Source organism: Furipterus horrens, unplaced genomic scaffold (assembly GCF_987537825.1).
Source record: "Furipterus horrens unplaced genomic scaffold, mFurHor1.1.pri manual_scaffold_3, whole genome shotgun sequence".
Classification (NCBI taxonomy): domain Eukaryota; kingdom Metazoa; phylum Chordata; class Mammalia; order Chiroptera; family Furipteridae; genus Furipterus; species Furipterus horrens.
The window spans coordinates 140,871,668-140,896,899 of NW_028327173.1; the positions used below are offsets into that span (position 1 = coordinate 140,871,668).

Here is a 25,232-nt window from a genome sequence, read left to right on the forward strand (position 1 = left end):
TACTTTTAAAAAGTTCTTTTTATTACGAGAGTAACTCTGCATTAATTGTGGGCATGTGATCACTTGGCTAGGAAGTAGAACAGACTATTAGAGGCTACCCTGAAACTGGTCTCAAAGAAAATGGAATTTACCAATGCTGGTGATGAACAGATAGAGAGAGTGAAGAGTACAGAGAGAGAGGCAAAAGACAGATGATTAAGAATCTGGCTGGATGAGATCCAGGGGAACAAAATACAAACATCTCCAAGCCTGTGACTCAAGCAGGAAAAGGGAAAAACCAAGAAAAAATAAATCACTCAAATAATAAGAATAGAGTATATTACAGTGTAGGAAGGTAAGCACGTGGGATGGGGGTGAAGAGAGACAACAAGAAAGGCACATGGGAATATAATGATCATATCATGCCCATATACTTTGTGATAAATTATCATACTTAGAAGAACTTTTATACTATTTATTAGCTGCAGTTCCTTTTAGTGATCACTTAACTAGCCCAGCTGGATTTATTAGCCTGGAACACCAAACTGGAAGGAGAAAGAGCAATCATAACTATAATGTAAATACAAATAAATTAGTATTATAACAGAATCTTGGGAGACAAGGTACATTTTCAAGAAAGCAAACAGTTCACTTATTTTATGCAAATTCAGCCCCTATACTAGGGCAACTACAGAATTTTTGTAGAGTAGGAATTCACTGTAAATGGGAGATGACTTGCATTAAGAAGAATAATATTTATGGTTGCTATAGCAATTTGTTTCTCCAGGGAGTTTAGCTATCTTTTACAGTTATTCGGTTATTCTTGATTTTCATTAATTCATTCACTCACCTTCCATCCATCCATCCCTCCATCCAATCATCTAAGAATCAGGAGGCATCTCTACATTTAACTCGGTGAAAAAGGTAAGAAGATGTTAACAAGCCCCCTCTTTTAGTGATAGGAGAGGAGGTACAGAGAGCTGATAAGCCCATACTGTGAGTTTCTTGCTGACTCTGGCACTAGATCTTATCACTCTGCCCATTGAATTATTCTCTTGATCCTTTTCTGGCATGATTCTCTGAGATTTTTCTACCAGCTGCCATCTACCTGTAGAATAGAAAGCAATGCAAAGGATCTTCTTTCCCTTGTATGTACCGATGACTGTGCCATCCTAGGTCTGAAAGGCATAGAACACTTGGGACTCACCGTTCACAAAGACTGCAAACCTCAGGAAGGACAAGTAGCGCTCCCCTTCAATGGGGTTCCAGCCAACATCGGGGTATCCTTTGGCCAGAAGCATGGGGCAGCTCTGTAGGCCACAGCCTGCCAAGTAAGTCACCACCTGCCAACAACAGTACAAGAGTTAAGTGCCCAAGGCTTTTACAAGATACCTGTAAGGACAGTGAAATTCTGGGACCTGAAGGGTTTCATTTCCCTAAAAGCTAGAAAGAGCCCAAAACTTTTAAAGTAAGTAATTTAGTAGATTTGAAGCCAGAACTTCCAATTCATTTTTGTTTCCAAGCAATCAATAAAACTGATGATCACTGTATATATGAATACACCATGTGCTGTCAATTCTATGGTTTTCCCAGTTCTGGCGAGAGGGAGCTGCCATTTAAAAATAGGCCTTCTGCCTTGGCCAGGTGGCTCGGTTAGTTGTGGGTTCGATCCCTGGTCGTGGCACATACGGAGGCAAACAATCAATGTTTCTCACATCAATGTTTCTCTCTCTCTCTCTATCCCTTCTTCCCTCTCTAAAATCAGTAAACATATCTTGTGTGAGGATTAAAATACTAAACTAAAATAAAAATAGGCCTACGTAGGGTGCATTTGGGGAAGACAGCTGTGGGTCTAGGCTGGCCATGGTATTTTAAGACCAAAAATCCAGTCACTGGCTGACTCTCAGTGGGCCCTTCTTTGCTTCCAGGTTACCAGACATTTATCATAAGATTTCAGCTCTGTGATCATGTAGAATATTAGAAGAATCTGCCTACTTTTAGGAGGTGTCAGGTGAAAGCCTGGCAGGTAAGACATTTTCTTGAAATGTAGTTGTTATTCTAATTTAACCTTTGATATTTGATGTATGCAGGGAGAAGAATCCCCTGTGCTGTGAAATCCACATAGTCAGGAATGGTGTCCTTTTTAGTTTTTAATCCCTAAGGTCTTTAACCAATGTCACCCCCCAAAATTTAATAAAAAAGAGAAAGTCCTTGGGGTCTGGCACATATTTACGTGCTCAATAAATGTTTGTCAAATGAATCATGTGTTTGTTGATGTCAAATACTCCAAGTCCTTTTGCAAGAATAATGAATATAAGTCAAAACTCAGTAAGAAACTATCGTCATACTCTTTCCTTCTTAAACCAGTAAGGATTCTATTCTGCTTGGAGCTTAGATTTGATTTGGCCTTTAAAAGGTCAGGAAAAACATCACTAAAGGCAGGAATTAGGTAGAATTTTCAGGATTACAGGTATCAGACATCTCACTGGCCACTAAAATATGATAAGTGCCCGTGTTTGTGCATGTGTGTGTTATTGTTGTTCTTAAGGGGCATAATTTCTGTTGTGATCAATAGAAGGAAGAAACTGCAGCATTTACTGGCCCATTCTCTTTCTCTCCCAGGAACCAAACTTGGGAAATTTCCTAACGCTGGTTTAAGCTAAGTCTGTGCTCTGTGCTGAGCTGCTGGAACCACTTTGAAAGGGGACAGAAAACCTCATCATCCCCGCCACAGGTTTTCCTAAGTCCCTGCTCCAGGCCACAGATCCTCGGCCTGCACTTGCTTGCCTTGGCGGCGCTATAGGCAGGAAAGAGCAAGCACGTTGCCTTCTCAGGGCCAGTTACCTTCTCGAGGTCTGGTTCCTCTAAGCCCAGTGCTAACTCGTTGTTGTCCATCACGGAGGAAGCTGCCACATCTAGCGGAGTGGATCCCCTCATCGATGGGGAGGCTGAGGAAGGAGGAAAGAAGGAGCGAGAAAGGGACCAACAGACCACCCCTCGCTGAGCTGAGACTGCAGTGCACACAACTGGCCAGGTGAGGGCAGCAAACACATGAAAGCTGGTTCTCGTTGGGTTCTCTGAGGGGACTACCCATCTCATTTAAGAACAGCTCTATTTGCTATCCTCTCCCCTCCCCCAACTCACCATACACGCTTATTACTAATTGTGAATGTGCATTAAATTAGAATATCAGTTCACAGGATCAGCTGGGACCAGGTATTTTCAAGTGCTTTTCTACCATGAGACTTCCTGGGGCCCCCTTTTGATGATCACTTTAAAGACTCAGATGTCATTCGAACAACTAAGCTCAAATGACTTGGCCTCTCCTAGGCCACCACCTAGAATTTAAAAATAGCCTCAAACAGCATTAGCTCATATACTTATCAGGTCACCAATGCTGTCTTTGATTTCCCTTTGTCTGGTCCTTCGGCTAGAATTAAGAAAAACTTCAGGTGGCATTTCACGCAAAAGGCTGGTAGCCTAAGGTTACATTTAATATACAGGAGAAACCTGAGCTTTCAGATTTCACGTGCAGGGATGCGTGTATCTGCATCTGCCACAGATTTATTTGGTTTCCATTCAGAACAATTAGTAAGGTGTGTGTGTTGTATTACTTTTCTTGTGATGGTGATAGATTTACACTGTTTATCCACATTGCTCTTGGCTGGTCCACCCCACAGCTAAGGAGAGCACTGGCTGGTTGGCCGATGGGACAGGCATACAGTCTGCAGCCGGCCTGCCAAGAAGGGCCTGGATCCGTGACCTTGGTCTCATGAGCACTGCTCTGCGGTCAGCTGAGTGTGCCCCAGATTATATCTGCAATTTCAGGCAGCATTTTATAAACCTAGCCCCAAGAGAGATGAGGTGAAACTGTGTGACTAATGCCAACACATATCTGCCACCACTGCTGGCTGGGAGCAACATCTCTGCTTAGGTTGGAGAGCAGAGACATGGTGTCATTATTTTACCTGATTTTAGACCAGACAGGGGCCTTTCTGTATTGAAAAAAAGTCCTGTAGAATTCATGGGGTTTCTTTCCTTTTACCTCCCAATTAAGTGGTCAGCAGGGGGAGTGTGACCTCTGAGCCCAAATATGGAAGTTATAACAGGACATACCTAGGCCAACACTGCTATTCTCCAGCAGGTAACTCAGATGCTCAAACATGGCCTTCTGATTCTGCCGGCTAATTCGGCAGAAATAGCAAAGGAAGCGGCAACAGCTAGCGACCATCTTTGGAAAAGCAATCTGCAGGGAGAAGTAAGAAGTGTCAAGGAAAAGAATCCATTATGAGGTCTTCCTGGAAAGGCTTGACTTCAGAGAGTCTTAGGTTGAAGTCTGGCAAGCTGTGAACAGTTTGGAAAAACAAATTTTCTCCTTACTTCCAGCTTGTTCCAAGCCTTATTCTTAGGAGAGATGCAGTACATACACAGCTAAGGAGAGGCTTCCAAAAATACTGCCAACTGGTTACAGCTCCTGAAATATCTCTCCTTCGAAGGAAACAGACATAAAACAAGAACCCCAGTCATCCTCAGGTGCCATGTGAAATTACATGATCCCATACCAGAGCATGGTTTCTAACAAGGAAGGGGGTGGACGGGATGCTGATGGGAAATTTCAGAAGGGAGATGGGTGATCATAGACAGACGAGGCCCAGCACTAGATCAAACCCGAGTCCTCCGGGTGAAAACTGGCTCCTCCAGTGGTGGAAGCCTCGAAAGCAGCCCCTTCTCAGAGCACAAGCCTTCCCCAGCGACTTCTGCTTGTCTCCCCTATGGGCTCCTGCAGCACTTGCCATCCGATTCACACAGCTGAGCACCGAGATGTTGTCTTGTATCACTGTTGACTGTGACTTCTCTGCTGATCAAAATAACTAGCCTCTCCAGGGCCTGGCCCATGTCTTATCTTTGATCCAATAATGCTCAGGATCCTAGGGAGCCCTTGAGAGCCCCTGTTAGACTCATGGACGGTGCTCGGGGAAGTCACATTCTGAAACCTGCGGTCTACCTGCTTGCTGAGGCATCTGGCCATTTACCTGGGGATCTTCTGGAGAGGGTCCACTTTCCCGAGCGATTGGACAGAAGCAAGAGAGGAGGAGAGTGAGCTTGGTGTCTGTTCTTTCTTCTCACCCCTACTTCTCAATACTGGTAGAACTGCTTTCCTAGGACCCTGACATCTAAAATTTCCAACATATGAAAACATATTCCATCCACTGCCTTTAGAAGCTGTCTGACTCTGAGGAGGACTCCAGATGAGTTGGGCCCTAACCTCTCCCTTCCCCTTGCCTGCAGGAGCTCCTGCGACAGCAGGCACCTTGTAGGGGGCTGACCAGGGCACCACCAGGAGCCTGGCTGACAGATGAAATCTGCTCACTCCTGTGGGGACACTCTCAGGATTGTGATAAGATCTCATTCTCCTTTCAAACAGCCTTCTCCTGACACAGCACAAAACACACCAGAGGAATTCCATCTGGGCGGAAGCAGGGCTGCCAAATACGGTAAATGTAACAGCCAAACCACCCAGTGGAACGAGTGAGAAAAGCCCCTGAGCTCCCAGAGCTGAAGCTCTCACACCAGCTGGGTGCCATTCAGCAGCATCGTCCCGCCTGCTGGCTTCTTCCCTGCACTGTGTACGTCTCTCCTCCCTCTCTCTGGCAAGAGCAACTGGGGCAATGGACACCAGACATGTGGTCACAAACAAGTCACTTCCTGTGTTCCTGCCCAGGCGTCAAGATATGGCTCAGTTCTCCTGGTAGCATTACCTGAGATTTCTCTGCACCCAGCACGTTCACCATCACCTCCATCACCGTCTCGTGCATGCCGAGGACTCGCATGAGGTTGGGGTGCTGGTAAAACACCTTGTTGTTCATTATGTCTCTAGGGTAAGGATCAAACAAAGACGTGAGCTCGGGCTTCCTTCAATGTTCCAGACATGCGGGGATGAGCATACATACAGGCACATGCACACTAAGGGTGAAACAGTATAAAGACAGGCTGAGAAGATAATAAGAAGGCACAAGGTCAGTTGGAACAGAAACAAAGTACTTTTTTAGCTGATAGGAATATTCTGTGCTCTTTTATTTCTGCTAAGCACTTGCTTTCTCTCTCTGAAGCACTCCCTTCTAATGACATATTAAACAGTTGCCCCTTGGTCTTTGTACTTATAATAGTTTAAAGGCAGCCCAAATCACTGACTTTCTCTTCCTCCACATACGTAGGGTCTTTTATTTTTGTCTATTCCTGTCCTTATGTCTCTATATTTTAGTTTTCTTAATGATAGGGCTGTGCCCTTTTCTTAAGACAAGTGTATATTAGGTAACAATGAGGACAGTGGTCCTCAAAACCCAATGAAATGATCAACAACAAAATGTAAAAGAAATTATGTTTTCCAGTCATTCAATACAAGTTCACAAAATAGAGCTGCACACAAATGTGAGGACAGGAGCGGCTGGAGCCTTGGCGGTGTGAGGGCTGGCAGGGCAGGCACTCTGCCTGCCCCCCAGTGTTGCAGCTGCTAAGAGCAGACACCACCAGGTTTTACTGTGGCTAGGTCTACAGCAAGGGCTGTGGGAGAGGTTAATTAGGTAGCCTTTTTCCTCTTTCCATAAAAGGCTTTTCATTTCTGCTGTGAAATTCTCCTTTGGAAATGAATTTGAGGAATGCATGGATCCCCCACCCCTACCCCGGTATCCTTACAGTCCCTGTTCTGGGCCTTGCTGATAGATGCTCCTTTGGTTTGCCAGCTCAAGGGAGGCGCGATGGAATGTTTCAGATATGGGAAGGCTGCAGCTCTAGTTCTTGATTTTAACCAAGTGAAACTGTGGGCTGGACAGTGAACCTTTTTGGGCCTTGGCTTTCTCATCTGTAAAATGGAAGTGCTGTGTTATCCAATTAAAGGAAATCTTTTCAATGTCTAAAATGCTACCTTTTTGACAACATGGCTTGTAAGGAAGAGACACCAACTATCATTATGGGAAAAGGTGTCTCAGAACTGAGAAAAATGATAGTAGGAAAGAGCTGAGAAAAGGAAGGGGCAGGTAGCAATTTTTCAGAGGGAAGTCTCAGAAGTTTTCCAGTCAAAAGTAGAGGTGCTCCAAAGGTGTCTCTCTTGTTGGGTTGGACACACTGTTCCTTCCTCTAAATGCTTTCATTGCTTCCCTGAGGCTATTTTCATCAGATTCATGCAAAATAACTGTTTTTCTCCAAGACTCCTCTCTACTTCTTCTGTCAACATTTCTTCCCTCTGATTAGCAGGCAGCCTGGCCTCTCGGATTATCAAAGGTGACTGATGTGACAATGATGTAATTCTACAAGGAGTGCCCGGAGGAGGCAGCACCCAGAGACTGTATATGATTTGACACTGGGACATCCATACAGTAAGGTAAACCAGTTCTCTCATGTGTTGCTCTCATGATAGATTTGCACTTCCCCATGAATGACCTACCCCAGCCCATTGATCATGAGCAGTTCTTCTTCCTTGCCCATCCTGACGCTGAGGAGGCAGCGAATCTGGCCCAGAGCAGCCAGCAGGTTGATGGTGTCACTCACGGAGGCCTGGCTGATGGTGTAGGTCTTCCGCAGGGCCTGCAGCAGCTCCCCTATGCTGTCGTATTGCCTCCGGAGGAGGTTGAACATCATCCGGACTAGGTCTGCATCCTGAATATGGTCCTCCTGGGCCCAGCGGATCATTGTCTGTGAGATGAGTTCCTTCAGTGTTGCTAGAAGGACAACAGCAAGGACCAGTACTGTGGCTGTCCTGGCACCGGGAGAGCTGCATACCTCAACTACGTCACGCAATCATAATCATCACCAGCTAGACAAGATTAAAAAAATTCTTTTTTTTTTTTTTTTTTCAGAACAAAGCCTGAGGAATCACATTCCCTGACTTCAAATTATACTACAAAGTGACAATAATAAAAATAGCATGGTATGAGTGGAAAAACAGACACACAGACAAATGGAACAGAACTGAGAGCCCAGAAATAAGCCAAAAACTTACAATGGAGAAAAGCCTCTTCAATAAATGGTGTGATAACATCGGGAAGTCATATGAAAAAGAATGAAACTAGACTATTGTTTGTCCCCATGTAAAAAAATTAACTCAGAATGGATCAAAAACCTAAAAATAAGACCTGAAATAATAAATTACATAGAAGAAATTATTGGTACTAAACTTGTGGACCTTGGTCTTAAAGAAGATTTTATGTTTCATCCTAAAGGCAAGGGAAGTAAAGGCAAAAATAAATGAATGAGATTTTATTAAACTAAAAAGCTTCTGCACAGCAAAAGAAACCATCAACAAAACAAAAAGGTAACCAACCCAATTGGAGAAGATATTTGCAAACAATTGCTCCAACAAGGGGTTAATATCCACAATATATAAAGACTCATACAACCAACAACCCAATTAAAAAATGGGCAGAGGACCTGAACAGACACTTCTCCAAAAAAACAAACAAACAAACAAAAAACACCATACAAATGAAAAGATGCTCAACCTCACTAGCTATTGGGGAAATGCAAATCAAAACTAGAATAAGATACCACTTCACGCCTGTTAGAATGGCTGTTATCAACAAGGTAAGTATTAACAAGTGTTGGAGGGGTTGTGGAGAAAAAGGAACCCTCATTCCCTGCTGGAAAAACTGGTACAGCTGCTATGAAAAACAGTATAAAGTTTCCTAAAAAAATTAAGAATAGAGTTATCATATGATTCAGCAAGCCCTCTTCTGGGTTATCTACCCCCCAAATTGAAAACAGTTATTTGAAAAGATATATATGCACCCCTATATTCATTGTAGCATTATTCATGGTGGCCAAGACATGGAAACAACTAAGTGTCCTTCGATAGATGATTGAATAAAGAATAAGTGGTACATTATACAATGGAATTAACCCTGGCTGGTTTGGCTCAGTGGATTGAGCGTCGGCCTGCGAGCTAAGTGTCGCTGGTTCGATCTTCCAGTCAGGGCACATCAGAGAAGGAAAACTCTGATTCCAAAAAACCTCCGCTGCCTTGCGGCATACCTCTTCAGGGGAAAGGCTAAGGGAGTAAACCCCGACAGAAAATCCGGAGCCGGAGTCCCTAAGGCAGTTTGACGTTGTAGTCAACACCGGCAACTCCTGCGGCGCACCTGAAGCCAAGCTGTATTGACTCCGTCTTTCCCTTGGATCCTTCAGCTGCGAAGAGAGGGGGGGTCTGCTGCATGGGCAACAGCAGACCCTCCATATCACCCTGCCCAGGCTCTGTAGCTTCAGCTCCACTGGAGAGGACACTCCAGCGTCATCGCAAGATGTCGATTCAACACGGGAGGAGACAGATACCGTGTCACTCCCGAGTCGGACTGCACAGCCATTCTCGGCGGTGCAGATAGACTCTTAAGAAGCTACACCATCGTCTCTCGAGACGGACGGCTGCCGACGACGACGACGATACAATGGAATACTACTCAGTCATAAAAAAGGCGAAATACTGCCATTTGTGACAACATGGATAGATTTGAGAGTATCAAGCTAAGTCAGACAGAAAAAGTCAAGATCCACATGAATTCACTCATGTGGGATATAAAACTGAAAGCAATGAATGAACAAATAAGAAAAGCAAACAAAAACTTCATAGAGACAGACAACAGTATGGTGGTTACTAGAGAGAAGGGCGTTGGGAGGGTAGTAAAAGGTACGGGGGTCAAATATATGGTGATGGAAGAAGATCTGACTTTGGGTGGTGGGCACACAATGCAATACACAGATGATGTGTCATAGAATTGTACACTTAAAGTCTATTTGATTTTATTAACCAATGTCATCACAATGAAGTTAATTAAAAATTTTTTAAGGATGGGGTAGAGAATGCAGAGAAGTAGCATATGTTGTCAAAGACACATATGTGAGCCAAACTGCAAGAAAAGAATATCTCAATTTTGAATTGAGGGTGTTAAATATTCTATTTTGATTAAATGATGTTTGGATAGATGCTAGAAATGCAAGACTAAATAAGATGCTGTTCTTGCCTTCAGAGTGCTCATAAGCCAGAAATTTAATTTTCATTTTATAAAAACAATACTTTATCATTACTTTATAACACCATGTAATAAATAGTAAAATCGGGGTATGTGCAAGTGCCATGAGATAGAACAGAGAGCGAACAATTCTGGGTGGGTTAAGGCATGAGAAGACATTGTTGTTGCCTCTGGAATTTCTCTATCAATCATATGTACTGTCTCTGGATATTTAAAAGGCACTACATACCATGAACTGATTAGGCCATGCCATTGAGTTGAGAATTGTACGAGTTATTTTTACATTGTAAAAGGTGATATAAACGTACAAATACATTAGGGGATGGAGTGAAGTGGATTATGAACACTGTGAGGTCTAAAGGCTTTGCAGTTGGACACCTGACCATCATGTCCTGAACTGTGCTACCTGGATCTGCAGGAGTCAGCTGCCGCTGCACCATGAACCACGTTCACAGGCACCGAGACAGAAACTGGTATGGCTCTGAATTCAGAATTTCTCAGGGCTCATACTGGTACACAGAAATATGACTGATTGTATAAGTAAAGGGAAGGTTGCTGAAGCAGGAACTGGACCAGCTGTGGGATGTTCAGAGGTTGGACTAAATGGCCCTGAAAAGTGCTAATTGGCATTGGTGTAGGAGGATGACCAGAGACGTGAGGGCGACCTCAGCAGGAGGACAGAGCAGAATGACTGAGAGGGCACTGCTCACCCCTCCCCATGCCATCCATACACTCTTCCAAAAGGTGCCCTTGACAGAGGTGAGAAATGCTCCTCCTAGACTGTTTTTGCCTCCAAGTCTGGCTCTGCCTAGCACATTTCTGCAAGGCATGAATGGCTGCAAGATCCTGATTGAGGCCTGGTGCTAAAGGCAGAGCTCAGGGCTGATGAAGGGCACGCAGTCCGTCAGTGAAAGGACTGGGAATAAACTTACAGGAATGTTTCAATAGCCTGTGCCATCTCCAGTAGTTTAGTTTTCTACCTCCATACACTCTATATGGCAGACGTCTGCTCTACATCCAGTCTTGGCTCATCATGAGGAGATAAAGATAGAGTTTCTGAAGAGATCTAGATATAAAGGATTAATGTAACTTAATGCTGTGTCTATCAACCCCGTGGGTGTTTTACGTTCCGACAGGATACTGAAGGCAGAGAGAAGCACAGTTAAAAGATGTTCCTAAGAGACCTCACTAGGCAGGGATTGCTGACTAATAGCTGTTAGGTTAGATAATATCTGAACACTCTGGGGGGAAAAGTGATTTACGGACTAGCCTAGGCTCCTCTTTGGAACTTGTGTCCTCAGTAGACAATACAGACGTTCCTTTCTCCTGTTACTATTCACAGTAAGGAGTGAAAGCAAGGCAAAAACATGAATGCCCTTGGATCCAACGTAAGTGTTTCTAGTCCTGTAAGTACAATTCCTGCTTTTAGCCTATATTTTGGGCTGAAAGAATGACAGTTCTCACCACTAACAAGCAGATTCTCAGCAGAGATAATGCACACAGTCACAGTCCCTGCCACACTGGAAAAGCAACAAGCAGAATTGTTAAGCAGCTCAAAGTCCTTCCTCTTTTCAACAGGGCATTTTACAGAGTCATAATGAAACCAAATAAATATTAGCTTTCCCTGAACCTGGGTGAGCTCTTAGCTTCACAATGACTTAAAAAATCCAAATCAATATTTATAGCCTAGAAAATGGCACATCTACAGCAAAACATCTCACTTGAGGACAGATAGGAAAAGAAACAGCCCTTTAACTTTAAAGGATGGAGCAGAAATCACCCACGGATTCTTTGCCCAGGCTAGTACTCAAGGTAAGAATAAGAGAATGAGATGAATAAACATGAGTGGGACCAAGCTGAAGCTCAGTTAAAAACAAAATGTGACCCCAAATTCACAACAGAAAGAGCAAGACTCATCCTTGTTGTGTATTAATGGACAGGTGTAATTCAGTGGAAGGCATGGTATTTGAGGCCACTCCTTCCAAATATGAGAGAAAGAATAGAAAGAAATAAATGAGAAGAAAACTATGGGGAAGTGAGGAAATATTCCCAAGAGGCCCGAAAAGCAGTGGATTTTGTAGCTTGACACATGCTAGCAAACTAGCACCCACCAGCAAATCTAGACTGAATCAGCACATTTCTAATGGTCCAGACACCTCTGAAACTGAGAAAAGGGAGCTTTACACCCCCTCCGGCAGCCGTGCTACTAAACATTCCCCCCGTTTAAGTTAGCTCCCATGATCTAGCAGCAGAACAGCAGGAATGCACCAGGGTCAAGAGGTTAAAAAGGACCCCTGTCCTAGAATATAGTCGGCAGCCGTCCGTCTCGAGAAACGATGGTGTATCTTCTTAAGAGTCTATCTGCACCGCTGAGAATGGTTGTGCAGTCCGACTCGGGAGTGACACGGTATCTGTCTCCTCCCGTGTTGAATCGACATCTTGCGATGACGCTGGAGTGTCCTCTCCAGTGAAGCTGAAGCTACAGAGCCTCAAGAGACGATGGTGTAGCTTCTTAAGAGTCTATCTGCACTGCCGAGAATGGCTGTGCAGTCCGACTCGGGAGTGACACGGTATCTGTCTCCTCCCGTGTTGAATCGACATCTTGCGATGACGCTGGAGTGTCCTCTCCAGTGAAGCTGAAGCTACAGAGCCTGGGCAGGGTGATATGGAGGGTCTGCTGTTGCCCATGCAGCAGACCCCCCCCTTCTCTTCGCAGCTGAAGGATCCAAGAGAAAGACGGAGTCAATACAGCTTGGCTTCAGGTGCGCCGCAGGAGTTGCCGGTGTTGACTACAACGTCAAACCGCCTTAGGGACTCCGGCTCCAGATTTTCTGTCGGGGTTTACTCCCTTAGCTTTCCCCTGAAGAGGTATGCCGCAAGGCAGCGGAGGTTTTTTGGAATCAGAGTTTTCCTTCTCTGATGTGCCCTGACAGGAAGATCGAACCAACAACACTTAGCTCGCAGGCCGACGCTCAATCCACTGAGCCAAACCAGCCAGGGTTTAGAATATAGTAGGCTCTTCATATATCTGTATATGTGAGGATTAAAATAATTAATGCATATAACCATGTCAGGCACATATTGTGGGCTTTATAAATATTAACTCTGATACTATCTATACAGTAGTTATAAAAAGTGGTCCACAGACCCTTGAGGGTAATCAAGACCCTTTTGGCAGTTTGCAAGGCCAAACATACTTTCAGAATAATTGGAAGACATTATTTGCCTTTTCACTGCACTGATAGCTGCTTGGATGGTGCAAAAGCAACGGTGGGTAAAACTGCTTGTGTCTTAGCGGGAATTCAATAGCACCAAACTCTATTCTTTACTGCCGTACTGCCAGGAAAATGCCCAGTTTCACAGAAGAATGTTTTCAATGAAATATAAATATTATTAACTTAATAATAAAATTTTCAGTATATACCTTTTTAACATCCTGTGTAACAAAATGGGATGCATGCCTGTACACTTCTGCATGTGAAAGGGCAGTGATTTCCTTGAGGAAGAGCACTGTGTGACTGAGCTGGGGGGTCAAGTAGCTGCTTGTTTCATGAAATATTATTTTTAATTATAAGAACCACAGAAAAACTATGGTTAATCAGACTTTGGTAACTAACATGCATTTTCTAAAAAATGAAAGAAGTAATTCTATCACTTCAAGGACAACCACTGGTAGTATTTGTTGATATAACACAGTCTGAGCTTTCAAGTGAAAACTAGAATTTTGGAAAAAAGCTTATTTGCCCCTGTGACTTAAGACAGCTTCCTAATAAAGACTTCTTATTAAATTGTTATTAACAAATGTGATTTTAAAACATTTTAAATAAAATATGTTAACATTTGGAAGCTCTGCATAACTTGGTGAACCAACAATTTCCCCATGACCAATGCGTGCTATTAAAAAACATTCATGGGTAAAATGTTCACTCAACACGCAAGACAGACCAATGAATTTTTATGTAAACTAGTACAAAAGTTTCTTTAATATGGTTTTAGACTCCCCATGACAATGAACTTTTGAGAAACTATTACTTGTTGAATTTTTTTAAACAGGAGAAAAATCAAAGTTTAATACACATGCATGGAGAATTCACCTAGGCATGATAATTCCATAAGAATTCCAAAGACATTGAGGTGACATTGTGTATATAGGACATTTTTGGATCAAGGAGAAAGGAGAAGAATGTGCTTGCTGAGTTTGTATGTAGTATTAAAGAAGAATTTCCAAAATTATCTAAAAAAGCTATTAAAATATTCCTTTAACTATATATATGTTTGAGACCAATTTTACTTCCTATTCTTTGAATCAGATATAAGAATTTGGATATCTCCTAGTAAGTCAGACAGAAGAGATTTACGAAATGCAAAAGCAATGTCACTCTTCTTACCCTTTTTTGTATTAAAAATTTAGTTGTTTTTATGAAAGTATGGTATTATGCTACATGTAATGAGTCTTTATTATTTATAAATAAACAATTATTAAAAAATTTCTTAGTTTTAAAATTGAATTCAGTAACATTGATAGGTATAAGCCACATAAACGAAAGCTTTCCGAGGTCTTCAGAAATTTTGAAGAGTGTAAAGGGGTCTTTAGACCAAAAAGTGTGGGAAACACTGATCTATGTAAAAGGGTCCTGCTGAGGTGATGGCCAAGACTGAAAGGCAAAGCTTTCCCCCCACTTAAGACCAAACCCTGTTCTGTTAGACTGTGTGGCTCTGATCAAGTAGTGGAGACCCGAGCCTTGAAAGCAGAAGCTTAGGAAGCTTTCCATGTTTGTTTCTGGATGGGAGGTGGACTAAGTAAGTGTGAGCATATGACGAGGAAGACCTCTCACACTGAGAAATACAGAGAGGATTAAAGAATCATTATTTAGAAAACTGAATCCTGGCAGTCAGCAAGGGCCCCAGTCACCATTCATCACTAAAGGGCTTTTCCAATAGCCTTCAGGGCCCTAAATGCCTCTCTTTTCAATCTGGTTTAAGATCAGTGATCTTCAGAGCAAGCTGGGAGTGTGGTATCTTCTACACAGAGGCCGCGTGGCCTTCTTCAGCCTGCTTTGCAGCCAGTGCAACGGGGCACACAGAGAAAAGGTATGCTGCAGGCTGCAGGGGACACTTAGATCTCCGCTTAGGACATTAGCTGACCCTTAGCAATGCCTTAACTCTCATTCATGGGAGAAACCAGTGCTGTCAACTACGGAAGGCTCTGCTCTGGAGCCAGTGCATCCAGGCCTCAGGACACATCTTATTCATGGGTTTCTTCCTGCTTATGTTAGGATAACCTTCAGTTACATGCCTTCTAAATTAGCTTATGAATCAAAAAGGTGTTTTCTGTGAAGTACAGAGTTAAGTACCCTACATGAAACTATTTCCAGACACAATTATTACCCACGGTGGCTGAGTTGGGGAGACTACATACATACATGTGGAGCATTTAATAAGAGATAAAATACAAAAAAAAAAAAAAAAAAAAAAGGGTAAAACTGTCTTAGGAAATAAGATAATTCACTAGAAGGTACAACATCTATAGTAAATACCTACATTCAAAAGAAATTAGAGAAAAGAATTGATAAGGTTTTGTTCTCTTTTTTTTCCTAATGGGTCATTTATCTGAAGTTCTTTATATTTCTAGACTAGGTCTGCATTACTAGAAGCAGGGAAGAAAAAGCTTTGCCATGAAGTTAAGAGGGGCCTTTCAAGGGACAGAGGAAGTGAGCTAATGGAAAAGACTACTTTTTGCTATGATGAGCTTGGAATACCATTTTCCTTGAAGAGATGGCTCATACAAGCAGTCCTTGTAGTGATTTTTTTTTTTTTTCTGGTATCAATGGGGGAACAATGACCATTCTGGCAGGAATTTCAACGCAAAGGGAGTCAATTCTTGAAATAAATTTGAACCTCTTTCTTAACCAAAGAGAGATAGATACATAAAGAACAGTATAACTAAATAATGATTTCATTTCTGTTGCTTTTCTAAGTTCCTCTTTGGAAATGCTGTCCATTAATGATTTAAAAAATACTTGGGTATTCTTAGGAAACACAGCTCCTACAAGGAGACAGACTCCAGGAGAAAGGGAAGGGTGCGGCAGAGAGCTAGACTCTCCTGTTTGCCATAATGTATGGCCCCAGCTCTCCCCCCACCACCGTTCCATCTCTCCCTCTCTCTCTCACACACATGCACACATGCACCTAAACACTCTACTCAGAACCTCCACCACATGTGATGAAATTGCTTCCAGTCTGTTGCAACTCTAGAGTTTTTACCCACTGATTTACCTGTTTCAAGAAGGCCTTGTCAAGTGCACTGGGTGGTTTGACTCATGGGATTTTAAAAAAGCTTTAGTGTTCTTTTCAAAAAGGACAAAGAAAGAAAGAAATATGCGTAACCAAATGCTTTTTTTCTGCTGAGATATAAAATAAATCCTATGAAGCGGAATGCCTTAGGGAAGCTAGTCATGTGCATGTGGTTTGCTTGACAATTACAAATGGCTTCATTTATGAAATTATTATTAACATTCTAGCTCACTCCACTTTTGCAATTAGTGTCATTAGAGAGAATCACACTTAGGCAATTACATCAAATATATGATCTAGAAACTGTACTTAAAATGACTGTTCAGTCTAATTCAGAATGGAAATATTTCTAATGCATTGTATTGTTTAGGAAGAGTTGATGCCTGAAAGATACTTTAAAAGAAAATAGCTACTTTATGACATAATTTCTGGATTAGTCAGATATTGCACACAAGAAGAAAGGAGTAGAGTCTTTAAATTAGAGGCTGGCCTTAGTGCTTGGTTTGGGAGCCCAGGCAGTATTGCTATTTACTTTCTCCCACTTGCCATTTTGTGACCTGCTGTTGGACCTCAGACCCCTAAGCTCTCCATTCTGTGAACCTAGTAAGAAAATTCTCTAGTGTCACCCACAATACTTGGTAAACTCTTTTTTCAAATGGTTCAATTACCAGTTCTGCAATGTCAACTACAATAAGAAAAGTCATTTATTCTCATGGTATAGGTTTAAATTTTTGGCTGCAGAGGTCTGGAAATAAGCTTTTTTTTTTCCATCTCTAAATTTAGTTCAGAGTCCAAGTGGCCATCATGCAATGAAGTGCATGCTTATTATCAAAGAGCAGGTCTCAGCCTCTGGCAAAGCAAATTCCTATAGTTTTCAGTTCCAAACCTATGCTGGTGTTACATTTCTATGAGTATGTTCTTAAACCTAGGTCAGTTTAGAAGAAAATGTCTTTTGATTACATTGAAGAGAGGGAGCTCACACTAACAATTGGAAAAGAAAAACGATTACGTGCCTCTAAATTATGTACACTGATTTTTAAATTCTAGGTGATTAAAAATTCAGCTTGTGCTATGCTGTAAATACTCTGGAGGCATTAGCAGGTGGTAGATCATTTTCAAGTGAAAGAACAAGTGGATTTTGACCTCTGCTTTCTTTATAACAAAAGGTGCCTTGCATTTGTTGGAGACATTATCCTGAATTATCTGGGTGGGCTAAATAGAATCACAGGGGCCTTATTAGAGGGAGGCAGGCAGGTCAGGGTCAGAGAAAGACATGCAATGACAGAAGCAGGGGTTCGACTGATACCATTGCTGTAAGGGACTGCAGTCAAAGAATTCAGGAGGCCTTTAGAAGCTGGGAAGAGGAAGAAATGGATTCTCTCCTACAGCCTCCAGAAGGAATATAGTGCTACTAACCCATTTTAGACTTGTGATCTCCAGAACTAGGTGCTAATAAATTTGTATTGTTTTAAAGCCACTAAATTTGTGGTAATTTGTTACAGCAGCAATAGGAAACTAATACACTCCCACTGATAGAAAGTTCTGGATCGAGGCTATTTGACTCTTTTCCCAAAGCTGCACGTCAGCCTGGGGGGGTGTCAGTGAGCAAGCTGCTATGAGAGTACCCACAGAAGCTGGGACCTGAGAGAGACCCAGTTCTGTTGCTGCTGAGGCAGCCGGAGTGAGTAGCACAGTGCAGACACAATGGAAGTCTGCCTGGATCTGGCCCAGCCTCTGTCCAACCAGAAGAACATTGGACATAGGCACCTACTGCAGAACTGCTGTGGTGAATTAGATCATGTAGACAGGGCACAGACAGTACAGTCCCTAGTTTCCCAGACACATTTTGGCCTCTTCTCTCCCTTTGAACATTAAGGGCTAGAATTGCTGACATTTCAACACTAACCATTGAGTACCCAAAATATGCTAACAATGATAACCATCACGGCATAATGAATATTCCTGACCTCATAGCCAGCATTCATTTGTCCCTTCTTCCTTCTTAACAGAACCCAGATTTTGTAGAGATATGTGCCTCTCTATCTTAGGGCCCATGATCCTCAGTGAAAGCTGATGCAACCCTACTCCAAAGGTGGGCTCTGTATATTGATTTAAGTCAGCATTTTATTTTCTAGTTATGCTCATAGGTTCATAAAAGAACTTGTGACCAGATTCTCCCAACAGTGGTGATCTCAGAATACTTTCTTTCTTTTTAGTTATTGATGAGAGAGAGTGAAGGGGAGGTGGGGAGAGAGAGAGAGAGAGATGAGGAGGGTGGGGGAGAGAGAGAAAAAGAAACATCAATTGCTTTTTCCACTTATTTATGGATTCACTGGTTGTTTCCTGTATGTGCCTGACTGGGGATGGAACCTGGGCCTTGAGGTATCAGGACAGTGCTCCAATCAACTGAGCCACCCAGCCAGGGCTGGAAGAACTTTCTTGCTTTTCCCTTGGACAGTGTCTCTACTGGGCATGAGGCCCAGAACTGTAGCCACCATCTGGCCCCAGCTGGAATGCGAAGCTGGAACACGTGGGAGAGTGTGAGCAGAGCCATGGGATGAACTCAGCCCGGTGCTGGCTTCGTCTCTTAACTTCCAGGTACACCTCAATCTTCTCAGCTGTTCTACCTAAGTTGGGTTTTTTCTTTTTTGCTGAAAGTACCTGCTATGATATATGTGGAGATGAAGTTCTTATGACCTATACTTTGGATATGTACTTCAGAAGTTGAGAGATATACAACCTTCTAAGTACTAGGACATTAAACTGAGCATTATTTTATAGAATCCTTGCCCAACCTCATGCCTAGTAAGTGACAGAGCTAGCATTCCAAACTTGACTGCTGGAATCTAAACCATCTCTGAGCTGCCTGCTTGAACAGGTTCATAAAATTCCAAAAAATTAGTAATGCTTTAAATTTATATTATACTGTCTAGATGTTCTCTTATAATCAACTATGAAATGGATTCAGAAACAAATCCTGATAATTATAAAGCTTTGGCTGTTTTCAGAACTGACTCTGAACTGGGCAGATTATTCACTTTCCAGAGCCTCAATTTCTTCACCAATAAAATGAAGTGAGCAATATAAAATTCAAGTTGAAGAAAATAAATGCAAGGATGGCATAGCTCTGGCTGTGTGACTTTGGTAAAGTTGTTTTATTTCTCTGTGTCTATGCACTTCCATGAAGTCAAGTCACTTGTAGCTTAATATTCTAGATTTCTGTCTCTGACCCATTGAGCTTTTGAAAAGGTTATACTCATTTATTAAAATAGCAAATGTATCCCTAAGGCTTGTTGGGTTAAACTGATCAGCACCAAGAATTTTACCACCACATTTCAATGCCAACTGGCTTTATCTTGATATTACCCAGCTTGCTTTTATTAACAGTAAAACCTGAGACTGTGAAGAATCTTAAAATTAGTGATTACTGACCACGGTGAGTAACTGGCCCCCATTGAAGCATCACTGCACACCACTAATCATTTTATGTGGCAGCTGATGGCCTTTCCGGTGACTGTCCAGACCTGCAGCTGAGGAAGAGCCCTTCCTATGTCAGGGGTCACAATGTACGATAGCCTGCTGATTTCATCGGGAAGATTTGCCGAGGAGGTCTCTTGTGCACTGCGCTCTGTGCCCTAGAGCATCATCTGTTCTGCATTATAAAGTGGCCGGATACTACTTATTAGCACAGGAGGTCAGGATAGGAAGTTAAATCCCTCAACTCCAAGGGGACTTGGAAAATTCATCATGTTACTTTCTCTGTGCTTTCCTGGCGCAGGCTGGGCAGTAGGTGCCACTTTTTGCCTTATTCCTCTAGAACACGGATGTTGTTGGAAACACTGAGAACAAGGTCCCACATCTCTGAAAACCTGAAAGAAAAAGCCTGCGAAGACAAAGAGCACTGTTCCGGGATGACAGGAAAGAACTGCTCTGTTGACTACATGTCCCCAGGGCCCATTGACCAGGCACTGGCTGTTGGACCCCAGAGGCATGTGGCGATTCAGGGCTGGTCTTAGGTGCTGCAGCAAGCAGCTGAACGAACCACCTAGCCCTCATCCATCCCAGCTCTATGTTTAATTTTGGGATGTGTACACTTTTTTCCTTCTCTACTGGCTTCACTGGCTGGGGAATAAGGGTAAAAGTTCAAGCTGCTGGCTAGAACATTCTATTTCTTCTTACACTTATAGTAGCTGATGTTTACCAAGAGCTCCCGAGCCAGCAGGCCCTGTGCTAAACACTGCACCTGAATTACTTACTGTCTCACCCTCACCACCACCTTGAAAGAACAGAAAAAGACTCAGCAGGGACAGAGATTCCTCAACAGTGATGGTCATTATTACACTAATCCTCACTTTATTTTTTAATTAGGCAAAGAAACACTTCAACTTAATAAACAAACAAACCTCCGAGATTCCTGTAACTGGATGGCCTGAAGGAGCCCCGGAGACAGAGCCTCCTGCCTTGATACACAACTGGCGGGAACCCACCCCAAGTCTCCAGTCTGCCTGGCCTGGCTGCCCTTGACCTTAGCTCTCAGGGCAGGCTGTGTGGACAGTGCGTAGCAGTTGAAAATTTCTGCTGAATCTGTTTCTAAATTTCCCTTACTGGTTTTCTACCTGAGCTGGAGCCTCCCCACCTGGGATGATGGAGACAAGTGTGGAAGCAAAAGGACTGTTTCTCCCACCACTGGACAGCCACCCCCGCCCCCACCCCCCGCTTGGGTCAGAAGCAGCACTGCAGACTGCCACGGAAGCTGCTGATGCCATCAGGCTACCTCTGTGGCCCCTGGGCTCTCATTTATCATACAGAGATAATTAGCCTGTTGCTTTTGAAATCAGTCAGCCAGCCTCATAATCACTCTATCAAAAGTGTTCAGGCCATTAAATGACCACTGGAGACAATGGGGAAAAGAGCAGAGAGAGAACAGATGATGCTGCCCATATGCTAGGGAGGGAAGTCCCTGAAATGAAGCTGCGCAGAGATGGGACAGCAGAAGACTCAGGGCACTGATGTGGGGGAAATAATCGAACTGCTTTCATTTTAGTTTTGATGTCTATTCAGTATGGAGAGTAAACTGAGTACAGGGTAAGCTAGGGGCCACGGGTCCTCAGAATCTATGCTTCCCTATCCTCTACCCCTTGCCCCTGCAGCCTCCCTTCCAGCCACCCCTGCACAGAGCAGGGGCCCTGGACATGGAGCAGGATTTCAGTCTTGGTCTCTTGCTTACTTGTTGCAAGAACCTTGTCCAAATTATTTTGCTTCTCTCAGGCTTAGTTGCCTGGTGTGCAAAATAGGAACCTGGCTGTCACTGTCTCTGGCTGTTTGCTGGAGGATAAAATCTGATGAGGGGATGTGAAGCATTTAGCACAGTACTTGGCACAAAGCAGGTGCTCAGTGAACATTAGATTTTCTTTCCCTTGACAACCAAGCTCTCTTCTCCATCACTGAACACCAGCTACCAAGGGCAGGCCTGATGCAGACTGATTCAACAGATGCAGAATACCTGTTATGCATGTACTGCTGAGAAGCACTGGACTGGGAGCCAGTGCATCATCAGAATGACTTCTGATCCTGGCTTTGCCATCTGTGAGGGCTCATTGCTTTTCCTAATGCCTTGGATTCTCCATTTCCTCATCTCCACGCTGGGACTAATGATGCCTGTGTTGTCAGCCATGCAGGGCTCTCCAGGCAAAATGAAAGAGGTGTGAAAAATCCTCATGCAACTTTTAAGGAGCTAAATAAAATTAAGGCTCTTCCCCTCCCCTCTATGTCTGTTAATGCAATCTTCCATCTCACAAGGACCCATAAAGACCATCTGTAATACCCTCCTCTTCCTCACATTTCTAATTGGTTGCCAAGATATGCCAACTCTACCGTAATGAGGTGTCTGACAGCAAGTGTGCACTTCTGGCTGTTCCCACCCGTATCAGTTCTTTATTGCTGCTGTGACAGACAGCACAGGCCTGGCTGGTTTAGCTCAGTGGATTGAGCGTCGGCCTGCGAGCTAAGTGTCGCTGGTTCGATCTTCCAGTCAGGGTACATCAGAGAAGGAAAACTCTGACTCCAAAAAAAAAAAAACCTCCGCTGCCTTGCGGCATACCTCTTCAGGGGAAAGGCTAAGGGAGTAAACCCCGACAGAAAATCCGGAGCCGGAGTCCCTAAGGCGGTTTGACGTTGTAGTCAACACCGGCAACTCCTGCGGCGCACCTGAAGCCAAGCTGTATTGACGCCGTCTTTCCCTTGGACCCTTCAGCTGCGAAGAGAGGGGGGGTCTGCTGCATGGGCAACAGCAGACCCTCCATATTACCCTGCCCAGGCTCTGTAGCTTCAGCGTCATCACAAGATGTCGATTCAACACGGGAGGAGACAGATACCATGTCACTCCTGAGTCGAACTGCACAGCCATTCTCAGCGGTGCAGATAGACTCTTAAGAAGCTACACCATCGTCTCTCGAGACGGACGGCTGCCGACGACGACGACGACAGACAGCACAAACTTAGTGACAAAACAACACAAATTTACTGTCTTACCGTTCTGTTGACCAGGAGTCTGACCTAGGTCTGGGGTGACCCAGACTGATTGTCAGCGGAGGGGAAAATCTAATGCTTACTGAGGACCTACTTTGTGCCTGGTCCTGGAACAGATGATGCTTCTGGAGGAATAACTCAGTGGCTACATATTCATATCCAGGGAAACCCTGCTTAAACTCTAGTGCAGGAGAAACACAGGCCTCGAACTAACAGGCAAAGATTTTCTAGGACATTGACTGGTTTGGGATATGAAAACAAAGTGTAACTCAGTATGGTGGGCTGCTGCTATGAGATTTTCTCTCATAATTTTCATATGATCTGTTGATAAGACTGTAACAGCTTTCATCTTCAATATGACTTGGAGTTAGTTTAGGCAAACGTGGCAACACAGAGCCAGCGCACAGGATTCTCTGGGGCTTCAGGACACTGTAGCTTCTTGTGGCCTAGAACGGCGGAGGTTTCCCTGCAGGGCACAGCCAACACCAACTTCTCATAAATGAGAAATCGTGCTACCCACCCCCAAAACTCTGAGTCTGATCCTTGGCTTGGTTGACTTTTTGGATGCAAAATTTTGGCTTCTGTTGGGTTCATATTCCCTACATATAACAATGAGGCAAGCAGTGAGTTACCTCACAGATGCAGTACGCAAGATAAAAAGATGATGGCTTTAGAAAGCCCTTCTATGTGTAATAGTCACTTGGGGCCTTCCTCATAGGGAGACAGTCAATTCTTTGGCAAGTGTCATGAGGCAGTGGAACAAGGGTGGAATCAGAGGCAGAAAACCTGAATCAAGTCATAGCTTTACTCATTTTAGTTACTCATTCAGTCACCTGGGAAATTTTCTGGAACCAAGTTAGGGTGGAAAAAACAAATGGAAGTATCCCTTAATTCTTCTGAGTTCTATTTTCATCAACCACACAATGGAAGAGTTTAAAAAACAAACAAACAACGAACAGCATAAACTAATAATCAGTCATCCCTCGGTGTCTGCAAGGGGTTGGTCCAGGACTGCCCCTGCCGTCACCAAACTCCTTGGAAGCCCAAGTCCCTTACATAAAATGGTGTAGCATTTGCATATAACCAGTGCACATCTTCCCATATACTTTAAATCACCCTAGATTATTTATAATACCTAATATGATGTATATGTCATATAAATAGTTGTTAAAGTGCATTATTTAGGGAATAGTTCAGTACAAACACAACCATCTTAGGCCAAACTACATAGGTACGTGAGCAACAACATTAACTATGCAGAACCCAAAGCCATGGAGGGCTGTCTATGGGAAGTATTTGGTAAGTTGTCAATTCGCGCTAGCATGTTCTTCTAATCAGATAAGCAATAACATGGACAAAGTTACCAAAATTTGAAAGAATTTTGACCCCTTTACTGCAACTGGCTACATATTCAGAAACATTGTCTCCATTCAAACAAGTTAAAAACAATGTTGGGGGTGTGACAGTCAAACCTTCCTAATAATTTTCCTTAAAATGTCAGATCTGAGTGAGGGGCTTTATGTATTGGGAACCTTTGTCAGGGACCCACATGCTGACAACCAGACACACTTGATCACTTTCTATTTCTATTCCTGGGACTCCAGGATAGGAGACTTATGACACAAAGCTCATACCTTTCATAATTCTGCTATGGGAGGGAAGAAGTATGGGGTGAAGATGGAGTCTCATCCTGGGGTGGCCTCTCAGGTTTGCATGTTCTACCCAAACAGATGGAACACAGTCTTTCTGCCTGAGGCCCGAGGAAGCCATGCTTAAGATTACAACCCCTGAAGCCGGGGCACTGTTCTTAGAGTCGGAAAGACTTCACAGAACCAGGTGATTTCATCCAGCAGGATCCATTTCCCTAACATGAACCCATCACCTTGGAGGACACCTAGTCGTGACTTATTTTATTAGCAGGAAACATACACTTTCAAAATAGACACTCAGCAGGTAATGCGGGTCAGCTCAGTCTATTTTTAGTTCTGCTTTGGCAGGAACCACAAAAGGAGTCTAAACTCACTTCTTTGTGCCTTTAGAATCCTGCTGGCACATTCTCACCAAATGCCCACCATGCTCTTTCTGTGGTAACAGATGGGACTGATCAAGGGTTGCTTGGGCAACTGCTGCCAGGTACCCCATACCGTTTTGCAGAGGCTTCCACACTTGTGCTGATAAATAGTGAGGGTTCTTCCTTTCAGAGAGATTCTGACAAAGATGGAAGGTCAGTACAAAGGGCAGTAAGACGTATGATCCCCAAAATAGTGTTTTCAGACAAACCAATCATATCTTGAGAGGCTATTGCTCTAGTCCATGATTTGGAAGTATATTCTAAGATGGAAAAGAACAGGCAACTATATTAAACCTGGGAAATTCCTTCTTCTTTAGACAAATAAAAATTTGCAGAATCTGATA

At 43.4% G+C, this 25,232-nt stretch overlaps 1 protein-coding gene across 1 annotated transcript in view; it reads right to left on the minus strand.

The window, feature by feature from the left end:
- Window positions 1–25,232, minus strand: part of RYR3 (ryanodine receptor 3) — a 360,864-nt gene that overhangs the window by 140,565 nt on the left and 195,067 nt on the right. Inside the window, exons 39-43 of the mRNA XM_090268335.1 lie at window positions 7,421–7,694; window positions 5,739–5,853; window positions 4,096–4,225; window positions 2,824–2,927; window positions 1,187–1,322 (exon numbers count right to left, since the gene is read on the minus strand). Coding sequence (XP_090124461.1) covers window positions 1,187–1,322; window positions 2,824–2,927; window positions 4,096–4,225; window positions 5,739–5,853; window positions 7,421–7,694 — 759 coding nt within the window. The remainder of the gene's footprint in view (window positions 1–1,186; window positions 1,323–2,823; window positions 2,928–4,095; window positions 4,226–5,738; window positions 5,854–7,420; window positions 7,695–25,232) is intronic.